General features: G+C 38.9%; 1 protein-coding gene across 2 annotated transcripts in view; it reads right to left on the reverse strand.

The window, feature by feature from the left end:
• Positions 1-19,336, reverse strand: part of HPSE2 (heparanase 2 (inactive)) — a 705,647-nt gene that overhangs the window by 15,900 nt on the left and 670,411 nt on the right. For both annotated transcript variants that reach the window (XM_081268316.1, XM_081268315.1), the window contains 2 exons: positions 12,726-12,871; positions 5,561-5,707 (listed from right to left, as the gene is read on the reverse strand). In XM_081268316.1, coding sequence (XP_081124442.1) covers positions 5,561-5,707; positions 12,726-12,871 — 293 coding nt within the window. The remainder of the gene's footprint in view (positions 1-5,560; positions 5,708-12,725; positions 12,872-19,336) is intronic.

Raw genomic sequence — 19,336 nt, forward strand, 5'->3', positions numbered from 1 at the left:
CTGTAGGCATCCTTTGAAATTTTTCCTCTAGAAAGCTGCCTTTTAACAACTAAAGAACTTTAATAGAGAGGTTTATTTTAAAAAGAAACTCATTTGAATGATCCCAGACAAGTGAAGATAATGGAAACCTGCAGGGAGGACATCTGGTTGACCACAGTTCAAATCATCCAGATACCAACTACTACCAGCAGTACAGAATTCAGGCACATAGATGTCTTGGATCTGCAGAAATAAATGGACTAAAGGCCACGCTCCTTTTGCCAGGTCTGTCCATGTCCAAAAATGAAAGATGGTGCTTCCTTTTATTAGTGAGCGATTATGGTGGATCAGGTGGTGACCAGTTCAGCTCTCAGGACTTTTCGTAATAGCCAAGTTTTGAATCCAAAAAATGAAATATCACAATATAGTCTGTTCCAACAGGGACACAAAGATATTTTTAGTCTTAGCACCTGGGAATTACTTGAGTATTTTCAGAACCATTCTGTTTGGCTAACATCATATGACACCTCTCTAATGGCATGTAGTTAGATGCCAATGTTTTTCTTTGATATAGAATTTAATGAGGGTGAAATCAAAGCAAAAGTTATATATCTCAGAGAGATGGAAAAAATGAGCAGTATGTGGAAAAAGAAGAAAAAGAAAATTTTCATTTCTTCAAGAGTAGGCTCTGGGTTTATAGAGGCCTTGAGAGTCTTTTTCAGCCAAACTCTTGGTGGCTGAAGAGGAGGCTCAAGCAGATAGTAAGTTCAAGCCTTAATATGGAACCTATTAGCCCAAAAGCAGAAATTCTGAGCCTCTATTATGGCACCACCCACAAGTTGCTTCCTGTTAGATGTTTGTTTCTAATAATAGGGATAAGTTCTTTGAAGGTAGGGACCTCAGAATCCACTCCCCCAGCCTTACCCCTAAGCACTACACATTAAATAACTCTTGCAGATCAGGTGATGGTGTGATTTAGCATTAGGAAGATCAAGGGACATACTGATCTGGAGCATTCATATTGAACTTGACATTCAGACTTTTCTCCCAATTTGTCTACCTGTAATTCCTGAGCACCTCAAGTTATAAGACCACCATTCTTTTAAGATTGCAGTCAGAGTAACTGTCACTTCAAGTTAGATTGCTGCAAAAACAAACCATGTCTAGCATAAGATAGGATCTCAATACAAAATTGATAATTGGACAAAGATATATGCTTTCCAGTTTCCCCCAAAGTCTCCCCTATTGGTGTCTTTCTCTCAGAAATATACCTCTGAGGGTGGTTCCATTAGGTATAGGGGAGCTGGCAATACCTGTATGTATGGGGTTGGAATATAATACACTGAGATTGATTTTTATGGACCTCATATTAAACTGCTTTATAGTGAGTCCTGGTATTTAATAATCCCTTTGTCTAACAGAATAGAAGAAACAGAAGGGACTTCCCCAGTTTTGCTGAGGGGAAAAAATTGCTTTTATTAGAATTCCATGACAGGAAGGTAGTTTTAGAAACAGCTCAGAGAACTTCTAAGAAAGGTCAGAAACCAGGACCTGAGAAGAAAATTTAATGAAACTAGAATGAATTAGCCTGGAGGAGAGAAAAGAGAGGCAACCTATACTCTTCCAATGTACTCATTCTCTAACGAGCTTACAATGAAATGAACCCAGACAACGTCGTGACAGAGTTCAGTTATCCAAACTATGTGTCCTCTGTAATTATAATTTTGTTACTGGACTGTTGGAGTAACACACTGTTGAAGAAAGTGCTCTGGATTAGAAGTAAGGAGAACTGGATGCTTGAATATGTCACTTAATGATCTAAGACTAAGTTTCTTTAACTGGAAGGGAGACAAGAATTATTCTACATGCTTCATGGTATTGTTCAGAGGTTCAGTGAGATACTGGCTATTAAAGCTAATATCCATAGAGTCACAGCCATAGGGATAGTGGGCCCCTGTGTTATTATATGATGAAGCACTCAAATAGATTGAAATTATGGCCACTCCATTCCCTAGTTTCTCTACACACAGAGCATCCTCTGGTCCAGATAGCTTCTCACAGATTGTCTGAGGGCAGGGGATTGAACCAATTACTTCAAAATGTCATTTCACTTCAGAATACTTAGCATCCACTAAGGTCAGTGTGTTACAACAGCCAATGTGATGAACGCTGTTTCCTTTTTTTCCTTATCTTTTGGATTATTTTTCCCACCAAATGGGATTGAGCAAGACACACAGGGAAGAACCCTAGGATCTGATCTACCATCTATTCTGGGTTTGACTTTTCCCTGGGAAAGTGAGCACCATGAAGTCTTCTATTGTTGGATATAAATTGGCTTTTTTGGGGGGTACAGATTCATATTGCTTCTATTTGTTGAACAACATAGGGGATATTTATGTCTCAGGTAGAACTCATTCCCTAGAGGATAATGTTTCTTGATTTGTGATTACATGATTTTCTCTTTTGTACATGATAGAGCTTCCCCAAAGGTGCTCCTCTCCTCTGACTTATCCATAATGAAACTATTTCCTGGTGCAAATGGGGCCATCTTCCAGAAAGGTGTGAAACCAGGGAACATGGCCAGGGAGGAACTCAAAGCTGGGGATTTTTTAGAAAAACAATTAGCCAGATATTACCACAATTTGCTCTTGTAGCACAAGCTCTTTGTGTGGTCCTTTAGTGGCTTGAAGAAGCTCCTTTGCTAGTGACCAGAGAGACTTCTCCTCTGGGAGCAGGTGTAGAGGGGAATAGAAGAGAAGATTATAGAATTCTAGAGCTGGAAGGGAGTGGCACTCCTACCCAACCTCCCACCCAGGAAGGAATCAGAGCACCTCTGGAGATACTGCCCTCTTTCTCACCTCCCCAAAGCCTTGTCTGTTGGTCAGACAAGGTGAGCCTTTGGAAAATGAATTCATTTTTTTTTTTTTAGCAAAATCTCTCTTTTAAATTGAACTCCTTGTTTTTGTGCCATTTTGGAGTATTCTAGGCCAAATCTGTTTACTTTTGCTTGGCAGTTCTGTGAGTATCTGAAAAGAAGTCCTCACGAGTCACCTTACTTTTCTTCTCTGAACAAAATATCCCCATTGCCTTCAGCCATTCCTTGACAAATATGTATTCCAGATGCAGAATACCCTTTTCTTGCACTCATTATTGCAGTTTCTAAAACCTCTATCCTCTAGGGTAAAAAGCACCCACCTTTTGTCTGGTTCCTAGAAGGAGAAAAATTTCTTATGTAAGGAGTTGAGATTTGTGTGTGAGGTCTTATGACTGGCTCACCACTGAGACAGGAAGCAGGAACCTTCTTTGTGAATCCAGATGCCTAGCCTGTGTCTGATTAGTGGCCCAGGGTACTTCCTGTGAGAGCTGACATACCTTAGTTCTGAGTTCACATGGAGAAACCCTTTCAGAGATTTCAAATCTTTACACCCTGGATGGCAATTCTAAGAAAATGAGAATCACTCTACCTCAACCAATCAAAAACATTTTCAGGTATCTTTCTACTTCTGAAATCCTAGTCCAAAATGCCTAACTGGTGGCTTGAATAGGGCACTACTTGGTCTATATCCTTTTCCTGGTGCCTCTGGATAGGAGCAATTGCATGTTCCCTCACTCCCAGAACTTTCCATCCATTTCTGAACTAATGTGGCTTCAGGCTTCAAGGAACTAGCAGACATAGAACAAAGAGTTTGGCCCCAGAGGCTTACAAAAGCAAGAGACACCCAAGACTGAAACCACTTTATTTTATTTCCTTTCATTTTTCTCTTCATGTCTGTTTCATTGAAACCACACCCTTTCTAGAGACCCCCAGCCAGAACCACTGAAGACTCCCGCTCTTCAGTAGTTACTGAGCAGAACACTGGACATGGTGTTGGACATGCACCTGACAGTCTCTGCCCAGAAGCTTATAGCCCAAGATGGCATATCACAGGGTAAAGCCACTGTGTTCTAGAGTAGGAGAGGTGATATATTAGTAGTTTGTAGGAGAGGAACAGACTTAGAGATGTGTTTAGGACTCTTGACCTGTTAGACAGCTTGACCTGTTAGACCAAAACACTTGGCCAGTTGCCTCCATATAGTGTACATGGTCTTCCTGACACTGGGCAGGCTCAGTTCTTAAGCTCTTTGGTTTATGGGAGCCTTAACTTGTTATAATCACTGCAGATGAGTCAGTCATTCTGCCAGAAATGGCTTTGCAGGACATTATTGAATGGTAGCAGGAGACTTTAATGCATTCACGGTCCTCAGGAAATCAGGCCCAGGATGAGAGTTTTAGGGCTATGAAGGATGTTTCCAAATATACAGTAATCTTTGAATTTTGCAGATGTGGAAACTGAGGCCAAGAGATGAGGATTTGCTCAGGTCATACAATTATTTTATGGTGAAACTGGGACTAGAACTGGGTCTCCTGCCTAGGATAAAGGCTGGGAATTAAGCATACCAGTCATAAACTACTGGGAAGTTGAGAGAGAAGGGACAAAAATACTCAAAAATCCTGCTGCTATAGGTAGAATTGGGAAGAAAGAAAAGTGGAGGCCATGGACGTGAAGCCAGGGGGAAAAAAAGCCAGTATGTGAAAATACAGATCTAGGGTGGGCTAAAGAGACTCAGTAAGTGACTTCCCAGATTGTGTTTTGTTCCCATTGCACATACAGTTGGAAGCCAAATGCAAGCCACCAAGGTTGCAGTGAAACAGTGAACAATTATAGCACAAATATTTGTGGGCAGCTGTGGGAGTGCAAGCCACCTGCTCCAAGTTTACAGCTTTGTTAAACTTGGTAAACATTAAAAATGGAACAGGAACGCCCCCAGTCTGCAGAGCATCCCATGCCTTTCCTGAGAGGCCTTGCTCGGGGAGCTGGGGATGGCCTTGCCCTTGACCAGGTCCTTCTCACTCTGGGGGGAACTGCTTCTGTTGGTAGAGTAGTGTTGTCAATATGCTATAGCAGAGACTGAGGGAGGTAGGAGGTCTCATGGAATCTTACAGTTTGAAAGGGCCACAGAGTCTCCAGAATATAATCTCTCTGCTTTTGTTTAGATGGAGAAACTGAGATTGAGCTGTGATGTGCCCAAAGTTGTAAAGTGGGGGACAAAACCGTTGACCCCTTTTCCATGCTTCTTCCTTTAATACTCATGAGGCTTGTAGATGGTGATGAAAAGGGGTCATAACATTACAGAATGTTACAGCTGGAGGGGACACTGTAATCAACTACCAGGACTTTGGGTGGTCACGTGACCAGGGGATCCTTGGCATGTAGTGGGCAGGTGCCAAGGATGCTAAGTAGCTGGCAGTGTGATAACCTGGCATGATGAAGAACTGCCTTGCTCAAATTTCAAGAGTACCCTTGTTGATAAATATTTTGTCCACCACTTGCCTTGACTGTACTAAACCTAGAGACAAAGACGGGCTTGACCCACGCCGCTGAAAGTCAGCAGTTTTCTGACTCCAGACCACTCTTTGTTCTACTCTATGCCACTGAAGCCCAGAGCAAACCACTACCATCAGCAACGGGTTGACTCCAGCTTCCTCCCTGCTCAGCTCCTGACACACTTACTCCTAAGTTATTTCCAGGTTTGCACTTACTTGGACTTCAGGCCCTCCTGCCCATAGGGCTGCAGCAGATACTGGTGCACGAGCTTGTCCCTGAGAGTTCCAGCCAGTTTGATTTTCTTTCTTGATCGATGCAGGTTGATAATAAACAGTGTAATGGAGCCACGAACATAGTTGTGGCTGAGATCCAGAAAAGACAGAAGGGAAAAGATGGAAACAAAGTGGTCAGTTAGATGCTCCTAAATTATTTATATGCTACACAAAAGAGGACCACCCCAGAAAAGGACACTGGTTTTATGGCTCTTTGTCACAACAGACCTTCAAGACAGGAAGGCCTTGATATTGTGGTTTCCTGAGAAGATACCTGCTTCCCACCACATTTCTTGTATTTTAAAAAATGTATTGCAATGATTTTAGAAAAAAAAAAACAGATATATAAATATATGTATATAGAAATACATATATTTTCTAAGTATGGAAGTAAAACATGATTATTGCAAACAAACAAACCTAGAAAAATATATAAAAATACAATGAAGATTCCCCATAATCATTTAATCTTGAGATATGACAACATTTTGGAAAATATTCTTGCAGTATTTTTTTAGTTTGAAAAATATTTATTAAGTACATTGACACATACAAATATATTACTCAGTTTTTATGTAATTGGGATCACATTATTCATACAGCTTTTTTCAGTTAACAATAATCTTAAACATGTTCTCATGCTATTATATATTCTACTTGTAAATTTTTCAACCCATAGAAATGTAACATCATTTATTTAGCTAATCCCCTACTTTTTTGAACTTCTGTTGCTTTCAATTTTTTGCCATTATAAATTATGTCATGAAAAGCTTAATTGTACATAAACTTTTTGGAAATCATTATTATTTCTGGTAGATAAACACTTAGAAGTTGTAATATTAGGCCAAGGGAAAGCACATTGTATGTTTTGTCACCAAACGTTCCAGTCTATTTCTAATGGTGCCCTCCCCATGAGAAGATTTTACGTCCTTGATCTGCTGAACCCCAAAGTGATCACATAATTTGCCTTGTCCAGTGAAATGCGAGAGGATGCTAAGACCTCTGGGCAGAAGCTTTAGAGGCCAGCCTATGTTTTTGCCCTTAATTTTTTTCTTTGCCAGAAGACTGACAATGTTTTGACAGAGGCTATGCCTGGGTGTTGGAATAAAGATTATGCAAAACAGCTACAGGGGGGCCATGGTGGACAAATAGTATGAATCAGAAATAACCATCTTTATTGAAAGCTGTGGAGATTTTGGGGGTTCTTTGTTATCACAGCATAACCTCACTTATCCTGATGGGTACACACATTTTGGTAATGTTAACTCTCTAGAAATTTTGCAACCATTTTTTTCTACCAGCCTCTGAATGAGAGCACCCATTTTCTCATACTTTAAGAGTATCAAATATTAACCTTTTAAAATACCCTGTCAACCTGAGAGGTGAAAATGGGATCTTGATGTTTTATTAATTTGTATTTTTTCCAATTCATACTAAGGTGCAGCATTTCTTCATTTGCCCATTTCTATCGCCTTTCTTCTTTTGTAAACTGCCTGTTTATGTCTTTTGCCCATTTTCCTATTCATTTATGAAAACTATGTACTTATTAAACACAGCAAACCATTGTATACAAGTGTATTGCACAGATTAACCCAGTTTTCTTTGAGCATTTCAGTTTGTTTACATTGTATTCTGATATATAAAAGTTAAGAAATTTTGTATAGTTGAATTTATTTATCTTTGTTGACTCCTGCTTTTGCTATTTTACCTGCCTCAAGATTATAAACTATTAACCATTTTGGATTTCTTTTAAACCTGCACAGGATGTCCAGAAGCCTAAAAGAGCTATATGCTTATGTGTAAGAACTTTTCAGCAAGCACTGATGACACTATAATGATTTCCTTCTCTCAGCAGAAAAAGAAAAAAAAGCCTTGTTTCTCAGGGGTCCCTGAGGGCCCCATCTGGATGGGTTAATGAGAGGAAACAGAGAAAAATGACCCAGTCCCATCTTCAAAGAAGGAGTTCAGAAAAACTCTAAGTCAACTTTGCCCAGAGGAGAACATTGTTCCTTGCTGACATAGCACCCCTGGTTCCCTGGGTCACTCATCTCTGCTTCTAAAGGTGCTAATTAAGAGTTGAGCAGCCAAGGGCAGGTCAGTATGATAACTTGGAATTTTTAAAAGACATGCAAAATTCCAAGGCTATTCCCTAGAGATTCGGATTAAATCCATTTAGGTTTGTGGCCTGTGAACCTGTATTTTAAAAAGTCTTTCTGAGATATTTGGTCAATGATTTGGGTTTGATAACCTCTTACCGAAGGATAAGGTTACCTACCTGTCTTTCCACCCTGGCCTGAATGATTCTGCCACCAAAACTCGTCCCATGGCCTGGCTCTGCTAAGGCTGTATATAAAGCCCAGAACCTTGTGGCCAGCAGCCATTTTATCCCTGAAAATGAGCCACACCAGGTATTTGACAAATGGACCTTTCCGCTGAATAAAGAGATGCTTGCTGATCTGGGATCTGCTTCCTGCCTCTGTCATTTGTGTGCCATGCGCTTACACTCATTTAGAACACTCCATTTAAAATTATGAGGAGAATTCCCAGAATATTCTGCTGGCTGTGCATCAGATGATCCTTTTTGCATTCTTAGGAGGGAACATTATTGTGTTCAAAGATTTCTGGATGACTGCATTATGTTCTGATAAGTTATTAAATGATTCTCCTATGCAGTAGTACCTCCTCTGCCAGTCTTTCGGAATCCCCTAGAGCACATGAACTAGCTTTTGTAGCTACATGAGTCAGAAGAGAATATCAATGATGTGAGCAGACTTGTGTCACCAGAGCTCTAAAGAAAGATATTGGTGGTCTGTGTTGGTGCTGACCATCACTAAAGAAGAATACCAACTAGATTCCTCTTGAGCTTCCAACTTAGCTTAGCTAACATGGAAACTTCATGAGGAAGACACCATTAGCTGCAGGTGCTCTGGGCTTTAGAGTGTGAGCAAAATAGGCATGGTGGGCACCAGTTTTGCCAGACTGCAGTAATTCCCTTTTGCAAACTATCAAACAACACTCTCAAAAGCCAGCACTGGAGGAGGAGAGAGCCACATGCTTGCATTTATGAGTTTCTCCTCTGCAGAGCTGGGGCAGAACGAGCCCTTGGAGACTTCAGAAAGAAGGGTGGGAATGTGGGGAAGTGGTGGGTGGGAGGGAGACCTGAAATCACAGCATTGCTGCAGGAAAGTTGTCTTTTCAAGCTGCTTGGCAGTGGTCTGATTTCCATTTACATAGATCCCCTGGGGGCCTAAAGTGCACAGGCTCTCACAGGAATTGGCACTGCCTCAGCCATCCCTCGCCCTGCCTGGCTGAGGGGCAAAGACATGAAGCAGAGGACTTAATGGCTACAAAGACACATGCTTGGCTGGGGATGACATTAACCTGACAGTATGTGTGGAGAATGCAGATTCTTGAAGAATGCATATTTTCTGCTATAGAAAACTAACCCTGGAGAGTATCTGTTTCTTAAGAAATTGGTGTCTGAAGGCTTGGTCAGCAGGCCATTTTGACTCTTGATGTTGTCAGGTCTAGGTGGCTTTTGGTTTTCTTAGTAAATGCCCCTTTCCGGAGAGAAATTGTCTCTATAGAACTTCTCTCTTACTCCATGTCTCACTCATGGTGAAACTTTTTCGCCAGCAGCCAATCCATGTATCTGGAGTTCATCTTTTCTGGCTGCTCCTTTCCTGCCTGACATCTTCTCTGTGTTACCATGGGAGGAGGAGGAAGTGAGTCAGGGAAGGGAGGCTGTACTCAGAATATCTTGAAAGTAAGAGGTAGGAGATGTCATATGGGAAGTGCATCTTGAGTTCCAGATAGAAAACAGTTGTGTTCTAGAAACATCTCCAGTGAAGCTAGGAGTCTGGGAAAAGGAAGAGAGGATGATGCTCTGCAGTCCATGGTCATTCCCAGTGAAAGGCAATGTGCTTGAAAACTGGGTTGCTCCATTGTCTCCAAATCTAATTCAAAGGTTTTGGGTTCGGTAAAAGTCAGGTCCTGTTTTGCCAAACATTTTTCCCCTTAATTTCAAAGCCCCTGTGTATTTTAAGGGAAATTTAATCCACATGTTTCTGATTCATTTACACTTAACTCATCAAAATATTGTTTTGTAACAGTCATTTGATGTCCAAGAAGCCTCAGGAACCTTTTTTATGAGCCTTTAAAAAATTTCTTCTGAAAAACAGGAAGTTGTGTTTTGCCAATAATAAACGAACTTGAACCCCAAAAGGCTCAAGTTTGCTTCAACATCCACCAGGTTCCAACTGGTTCTAAACTTGGCTAAGGACCTCAATTCCACCCCAGAAACATACATTGTCTCAGCAGAATGGCTCATAAAAAGATTTCTCTGTCAAAACTTTATTGTTCTCTGAACAAGATCTGCCATTCTGCCCATGTCCTAATTTGTTAATTCCAGAGCAGAAAGCAGAAAAGCACCTGCTGGTGTTGATATGAGCAGCTTTGTTCCCTAAATCAACTACGAGACAAGGTTCTGCTAGGTCAGAAATGATCCTCAATGCAAGAGGCTTCCCTCAGAGGTGGTGAGGTGTCCAAGTCAGTGTTTTATGTCTGAATTTCAAGGAGACAAAGGACTCCTGTGTTCAATAGAGCATTGGGACAAATGGCCTCTAAGAATTCTCTTCTTTGCATCATTAATGCTGTTATCCACATACTGGGGTGATACCACAGGACCCTAAGAACTCAAGAAGATAATGTAAATGCAAACATCTGGCAGGATGCTTGTCACAGAGCAAGTGTCCAATACACCCTGGAGTGTAGGAGTTGTTGTTCTAATAGACACTTTCTTTGGATTGCTTTACTAGTAAGTTTATACTTTTTCATCCAATTCCTGTTTTGTCCCAGGACATTCATTTTCAGAGTACTGGTCAAGGCTGATTTGCATGAAAGGAACATGCTCACTTTGGGATAATTCTGTGACTTTGGCTTTTTTGGCCACACCTGAACTAAATGAGTCAGTAGAGCTTCCTAATGATGATTGTGGAGGATGGATGTGGGGGCACAAACCTCTCCAGGCACCTGCACCCACCACAGGGAGGAGACCTGCAACCTCTGTGGCTCAGTGGGTCCACTGTGGTCTTTCCTTCCAGACCTAATAGGAACAAGAAGACCTTTGCCTCATTTTTTTTTTATCCTTAGCATCACGTGTGACATGGATTATGAAAGTTTTTTTTTCTTTCTTTTTAACAGGGAATGGAAGAGGTATCGATAGAAACCTGGTGGCACCTCTTCCCTGGAAAGGTTCCTCAGTGACTTCCCATAGAAAGTGGAGGTCAGCCAGGATGGAGAGAGAGAGGATCCAATCCTGATGATTTTACTCACTTGTTTGAGGTCTCATGGTAGTAAATGGGAGAACTCCTAACCATTCTACCACACCACCTTCCCTGGCTAATGTGGTGACATCACAGAGGAAAGAGCCATTAACCAGCAGTAACATCTCAAAGCCCTATTTCTACATTTGTCCAGTCTTTCTTTCATTTATCAAATATTTATAAGACCTTTTTCATGCCAGTCACTATATTTGACATCAAGTTTATAAAAATGAATGAGACACTGGCCCAGGGTTCATGGTATCCTGAGAATATTGTAATAATTTCCATGAGAATGTCAAAGAACACTGGAATGAACATTGACTTGAGACCTTATGAGTGGCCCTCCCTGAGGACATACAATTCCTGCTAAATGCATAAGGCTACTGACAGTTTTTCCCTGGGTCCTCAGGGAAAAGGCCACAGCCTGGTGTGTTTTCCAACAGGGACGAAGGTGCAAAGATCAATTTTTCTGTCTTGAGGCTGGGGGTCCACCTTTGGGTGGTTACCTCAGGGCTAGGCAGAGACAAGAAATACAATGCTGCCTTGTGTGATGATCAGATAACTTCAGGCCAAGGCCATAAAGCAGTCACTCTCTGTCAGGTATGGGATCGAGCTTCCTGCTGAGCAAAAGGGATGTTGAAAGCTTCTGGCCTCTGCCCAAACAGCCTCCCCTCACCTACAATAGGCACTTGTATCTACAGGCATGACAACTGCCCCCAACCCCCTATGCTCAGAGTGCTTCTTTGAAATAGCTTATCATGAGGAATTAACTGGCTTGGCTCCTGTCTCATCAAGGACAGAGAAGTAGCATCTGGTGTAATCTGACCATGGCAGCTCTTTGGCTTCCCCTTCACTTGATCAGTCCTGATAGGCCCAGGAATGGAGGTCTAGCAGGAGGCACTAGCTACCTGTCCCTGCCCCAAGGTTTTTCTCTGCAGTAAGAGAAAGAATTCTCTTGTCCAGAGCAGCTTACTTTGCCTTAAACAGGAAGTTATGTCAGAAAGAACTACTTGGCCAGATGAGTTTTGTTTTAGGCCCGGTTTTATGTTTTTCCCTTATGGTCTAAATGTTTTAAAATTTTTACCTGGCAAACTTTATTTACTGATAATTAATTTTCCTATTTATTTTAAAGACAACTCTAATGATAACACCATGTTACCTCACTGGATTGTTATACATGTGAGCACCCCCATCCCCCCGAAAAAGAAGCCTACATTTTATTTAGCCTTTTAACACTTAAAATAATGAAGAAGATTTTTGAAATACTGAAATGGCTCTAAAGCTGGCATGACTACCTTTGGGTACTCTTTTAGTTCTAGGGACTCCAGTTTGAGAAAGTCTGGTCTAGGGCTAGGATTCTAGTGGTGTAGCTCTCCAGCATACATCTTAGAAATGGAAACTTATTTTCTCAAATTCTGCTGGTGGATCATAGGGTGAGATTTGGCCACTCACCTTGCCTGAGTCTTATGCACACAGAAAAAACCTTGTAGGCATTATATCAACTGGCACAGAGAAAATGGCCAATAAAAATTTATTGGATGAATAAGCAAATGAATGAATAGCATGTATTTTATTAACCTTTTATGAATAAATCCTGTAAATATGAGAAGGGGAGTTGACTTGGAGAAAAATCTACTTATCAAAAATCATTTGAAACCTGCAGAGTATGGTGATTCTAGAGGCAGTTTTTAACTACGAATAATGAACATAAATATTCCTTGAAGGTATACCAAATGGGGGCAGAGCCATGGTGGCCTTTCTGTTCCCTCTCTGTTAAGACTTACTTGTGGTGGTTTGTGCAGTGAGCATAAATCCTTAGTTTGTCCCGGATCACTCGGCCTGGCCTTGGCTTCCGCTGGAGCCCAGCCACATGCACGGCCAAAACTTTGGGGCCGATCAGGCGCTTGTAAAGGAGAGAGAGCCAGTAGTCCTGAGGAGAACAGAGAGGTGGAGGAGAGTCAGGGAGAGACCTCATGTTTAGGTGTTCTGAGTGAACATGAAAAACACATCAGAAACCACTTCCTATCAGAGGTCCAGCATGGTCACCCAATGAAATGCTTGCTCTGGGTTGCTAATGAACTGGGTTCTGTCTAAAGTGGCCTTTTTCACTGACTAAATGAGGAAGGGAAGTGGAGTGGACCCACAGCTGCACACCAACAGATGAATCAAAGCTTTTCATATATGAAATAACCAGTTAGGGCCTTCTATTTTCAACTTTGTTTCCTATGGCTTTAAGTGGTTTATAGCTTTGGTTTAACTGAAGAATGGAAGCATTCTAACCCTAGGATTGCTACCAATTATGAAAATCCAAAATAGTATTCTCCAAATATCATCAATGGGGACCCACTAGCCTAAGGGGAGGGAGATGAAACTCAGAGTTTCAATCAAGGAACTCAGAGTCCTTGATTCCAGAGCCAGATAGGCAAACAGAATCATGTTTGCATGCCATTCTTGGTTATCCTTTGTATTCTACAATAAAAAGAATAATTCTCAACTAAAAAGAATGTGATAATTTTACCATTCCAGGTTCCATATGTAACTGCTTAATAAATATTCTTTCTATAACATGGGCGTGTGTGAGTTTAGAAAAGCCTATCACCACCTTAATTTCAGTTGTTGCTATTATCACATATAAAATTTATATTTCATATAAAATTTATATTTTTATTGTGTAAGCTCTTAACAACTACTATGGAGTAATGACTTCACTTTTTATAACTCATCATGTAAATAAGGCTTCCTAATTCATTTGCCCCACCTACCTTGGAATTCAGTGAACATTATTCAGTGCATACTCTAGAGTGTTCAAGACATCATCCTCATCTTCTCTGTCCTCATCTTTACATCTTTGTTTTTTCTTGTGTGGTCATCTATAACATTAGTTGCCCCCAAATTTCTGGTGAATTGTATAAATGAGAACAAATTCTCAAAGCTCCTTGTCACCAGAATAGCTCCAAATCTTCTCTGAGTAGCAGGATCTAAGCCCTGCCCAACTATTTACCTTAATTAATTTTAAGTGGCCCTTGGATGGCTGTTAAATATGGTCTCCTAATATCTAAAATGACAAATATTCAATTATTGTCAATCACATAGAAGGAGAAAATATCATTGGTTTAATTTACTCTGATTTGGTTATAGTTTCTTTGTTTTTCAAATTACTTTGTGAAATATCTATTACATTCCAATGGAATTTCCACCTTTTTCTTACTGATTCACAACATGCCTTTTGAAAAAAATAATGAAGCTTCTTAGGGATTATTATTCCTGCTCAATAGATATGATAACGGGCTCAGAATGTTTAAAGGTGTATCTCAGGCCACAAAACTAGTCAGTGCTAACCCGTGAAAGCAAACAGAGATTTATTTGCCCCCCATGGCTGTACAATACATTTATGTACTCTGGAGGGGACAGTTATTTGTAGTATATGGAGTTACTGAGATTCAATTTCTGATTCCTGCATTCTCAGAGCATTCCGAAGACAAGAAAGGTGAAAGTACAAAACACGTCTATTTCTCCAATTCCAACTCACTTGCAGCATGTTTCTTTTTCTTATCCTTCATTTCAATGTCTTATCACAAACACCTGGGTTTTATTTAGGAAATATTAAAAAGCTATAAAGGCTTGCTCTCAAACTTTGCATTTGGAATGGCTGTGATTTTTGCATCATGGTGATTTTCACTTAAGATAAGACACATTTATAGCAAGCCACTCACATTTAGGAAAAAGAGATATTATGTTTAATTCTCAATAATTTTGTAAAGATAAATATATATTTCAGAGAAATCAACATGAATACTCTTTGCCATTATTAAGTGATAGGGTTGAATTTTCACTCAGGTTTATTAACTTCAAACTATGGGACAGATAAGTGCCAGAATATTCTCTAAGAAGAGTTGAGGATTCTTGGGCAAAATCTTACAGAGGTTTTGAATCGACACATAAAACAAGTTGATGGAATTAATTCTTTTTTTTTGTCTTTTTTTATTGATTATTTAAAGCATTACATAGTTCATGATATATCATCTTTCATACATTTGACTCAAATTGTGTTTTGAACTCCCATTTTCTGATGGAATTAATTCTTAATGACCAGTATTTCCCCCCAGCTTTTCTTATTGTGAATTTCTTAAATTCACATAAAATTAAATTTACTATCTTGACCAATTTTAAAACTCAAACTCTATACCCACTAAACTTAAACTCCCCAATTCCTTTCTCTCCTAATCCCCTAGAAAACACTATCCTACTTTCTATGTACCTCATATAGGTGGAATCATACCTTATTTTACTTTTTCATGACTTGCTTATGTCATGTAGCATAATATCCTCAAGGTTCATCTATGTTGTACCCTAGGTCAAAATTTCCATTCTTTATGTTCCATGTTTTGGCTTTATTTGTGACCTCACATGTGGTCTATCTTGAAGAAAATATTCCATGTGCAACAAGAAGAATGTTATGCTACCGTTGTTGGGTAGAATGTTCTGTTTGTTCTAGTTGGTCTATTGTGTTGCTTACATTCTCTGTGTCCTTAATTATTTTCTTGCCAGTTGTTCTAACCACTACTGAGAGTGGGGATTACAGTATTCAACTACTATTGTAGAACTGTGTATATTTCTCTTCCCATTTCTGTTAGGTTTTGCCTCATATAAATTTTGATGTTATTAAATGTGTGAATATTTATGATTGCTAAATTCTCTTGCTGTATTCAAACTTTTATTACTACATAATGGCCTTCCTTGTCTGCTATAGACATTTTTGATTTAAAATCATTTTGTCTAATATTACTGTAGCCACCCCTATTTTCTCTTGGTTACCATTTGCATGGAATTTTCTTTTTCCATTCTTTCAATCTGTTTGTCTTTGGACTAAAGTCTCTTATATATGGCATACAACTGGATTGTGTTTTTTTGTAGAATCCTTTTGGCCAATCTGTCTTTTGACTGGAGAATTTAATCCCCTTATATTTACAATAATCATTGATGAAGAATGACTTCTATCATTTTGTTAATCTTTTCTATAGGTCTTTTAGCTTTTTGTCTTTCATTTCCTGCATTACTATCTTTTTTTGTGTTTTTACTGACTTTTTGTAGTGAATATTTAAATTCTTTTCTCATTGCTTTTCATGTGTATTCTATAATGTGTGTGTGTGTGTGTGTGTGTGTGTGTGTGTGTGTGTATGTTTGTATGTGGTCACTATTGGTATTACAATTAACATCATAATTACAACACTTTAATTTCCATTTAAACCAGTTTAACTTCAGCAACACAAAAAACAAAACAAAACAAACAAACAAACAAACAAACAAAAAAAAACAGTGCTCCTTCACTGCTCTGTCCCTACCTCTCAATGGCTTATATCACATAATTACCATTCTATATACTGTGTTCTCTAAAACATTAGCTAATGATTCTTTTAAAAACTAGTTTTTAAAAAATTATTTAGAAACAAATATAGGTTACAAATCAAAATTACAATAATGCAAATTTTGCAACTAATAATTATTTTTAAAAATGTTTTAGTCTCTAAAATCATGTAGAAAATAAAAAACAGAGTTACAAACTGTTGTTACAATAATACTAACTTTTAGCATTGCCCATATATGTACCTTTGGTGAGATATTTATTTTTTGTATGACTTCTAGCTATTGTTTAGTGTACTTCCATTTCAACCTGCAGTATTCCTTTGAACATTCCTTGCATGGCAGGTTTAGTGGTAACAAACTTCCTCAACTTTTGCTTATCTGGGAAAATCTTCATTTCTTCCTTAATTTTGAAAAAAAAATTGATGAATATAGGTTGACAGTTCTTTTCTTTTGGTACTCTGAATAGATCAGCCTGGCTTTCAAAGTTTCTGATAAGAAATCTTCTGATAATCTCTTGTATGTTATGAATTGCTTTTCGCTGTTTTCAAGATTCACTCTTTGAGTCAGGAGGATTGTAAGTTCAAAGCCAGCCTCATCAACTTAGTGAGGCCCTAAGCAACTTAGCAAGACCCCTAGGCATATTAGTTAATTTCTAATTTTCTCTGCATATGCAGTTGTTTTTTGAATGTCTGGCTACTCAAAAGGGAAAAAGAAAAAATATGAAGGTGGTAAATAAAAAAAGCACAGATCTTTTAAATCCTTTGTAGTCACTCCAGTTGGAGGGAGGGGTTTACAATAATGGTACAAAAACAATGACTGCCTGTTTCTCTGTCTATACCTCTGTAATCAGAAGCAGCAATCAGCCATCAGAGGAGAGATCTGAAGCAGCAATCAACAACCAGAGGAGATATTAGGTAGTAGTTTGTAATGAGTAGTGGAATGTGATCCAATAATGTACCAGGGACCTGGGATTTCTTTAAATTGCCTAATGAATAATTGAGTAACTTGTAGGAAAACAACAGGTGTACTAACCCTGAGAATAAATAGATGGAAACAAAGGGAACCAATTAAGAAATACTTCGAGAAGGAAAAGACCTACAGGGCTAACTCCTGATAGGGTCAACAAGGATCATTGTAAAGTTAGAATTTATGGCTGAGTTTTTCTCAGTGTATATCTAAAGGGAAATTTCTTTATTAGTACAGGCACCATAAGATAAAGTTTGCCTGGTAATTGACCCCAGCACCCACATTAACATAGGATTGACTTGTAGATGAAGCCTCTTGAATGGCATGATTGACATGACAGGACAACTAGGATCCAAAACTCCCACGCCCAACATGAAGCAGGAGTTAAACACTGAATTGGTGAAGAATGCAGAAGGTGAACTCCAGTTCTCCTGTGAATGTCAACTGGTAATAAATTTGGAAGTAGCATTAAATTTCATTTGTTGTTTTCTACTCAGAGATGACCCACTCTTTTTCCCTCTTGAGGGTGTTTTTTGTTTGAACCTTAATATGACTTATAATAAAATTCTCTTGCTTGGCTTTTCATGTCTAACTCTAAATTTGATTTCGTTGGGATACAAGAACCGAGGCTTGGAACTTTGGCTCACTCATTTGCCTGTGACAGAGACATCCCTTTTACTTGGGGGACAGTGTCTTTTCGGCCTCTTCTTATGTCTGCAAGCTGTGTCTCAGCTGCTTCAGGAACTGTGCACAGATGCCTGCCACAGGGCTAAGGGATAAGGAATGGGTAGTGTCACTGATGAACTCAGAGCTGAAATTGGACAAAATTAACTGCAATTCATCATCCAAGCCTTCTCTTGGAACTGTAAGCTTTCAGAGTACCAAAATAGTTAGATCAGACAGATTCTGCCAGTGCAGTTAGTTGTCATCTAGGTAGACAGATTGATTCTTAGAGCTTCCTATTCCATCATCTTCCAGAATCCTCTGCAAAATATTTTTTAATATTAGTAGTAAGAATCCTTTAGTTGTATATGATACACATATCATATTCAATTATTTTTGGTACTGGGGATTGAGCCCAGGGGTGCTTTACATTGAGTTATATCTTCAGTCCTTTACATTTGTTATTTTGAGGCAGGGTCTTGCTAAATTGCACAGGTCCATCTTGAATCCTCCTGCCTTTGCCTCCTGAGTCACTGGGATTACAGATGTGCATCACCCTGTGTAGCATGCTTGTCAAACTTTTAGTTTACTTTTTATAATTTTTCATGAAGAATTAAAAAAAATTACAGAAATGTATCAATGTTTTTCTTTTGATTTCTCCTGCTTTTATTCTTAGAAAGTCTTCTGCATGCAAGGATCAGATACATCTTCACTTAAATTTCCTCTAGTTCTTTTTTTATATAATTTAAAAATATAACCTTTAATTAATTAGAAATGGTTTGATACATGGTACTAACTTTATTATTTTTAAATAACTTAATAAATGGTTACTATAGTATCATATAGTGAATAAGCTATCCTTAAGTCCATCTTTATCATACAACAAGTTTATAGATGATATATATCACACGTACTTGATATTAATGTTTTAAAAATGATAACACGATGTGCATAATTTTGTCTTTTTTTTCATTTAATGTTTTGAGACTCAGCCAGGTTGATATATGCATGTATAGTTCATTCATTTTCAATGTTGTATATTATTTCATTGTGTGAACATTCCATAACTTATTTATTCATTCATTTGCTGATTTGAGTTGTGTACAAATTTTTGCTAGTATAAGCAACATGGCTTTATAATTATTGTTCCTATTTCTTAATAAACAGATGAAAAATCCTAGGGGAGTATTATTGCAACTGTGTTAGAGACCAGCAGCAACCTCAACACCTAGGACTTTGAAGAAATACAAATCCACAGAAATAAATCATTCTTGGTCTACTGAGTTAGAATCTCCAGGGGTAAGGCTCCCAAATAGTGTGGCTCTCTGGGTAACTGTGATGCTCATTAAAGTTTGAGAATCTTTATTTTAGATTTATACCTAAGAGTGGAATTGTGCCATTA

The sequence above is a fragment of the Spermophilus citellus genome (assembly GCF_964194105.1).
Source record: "Spermophilus citellus genome assembly, chromosome: 15".
Classification (NCBI taxonomy): Eukaryota; Metazoa; Chordata; class Mammalia; order Rodentia; family Sciuridae; genus Spermophilus; species Spermophilus citellus.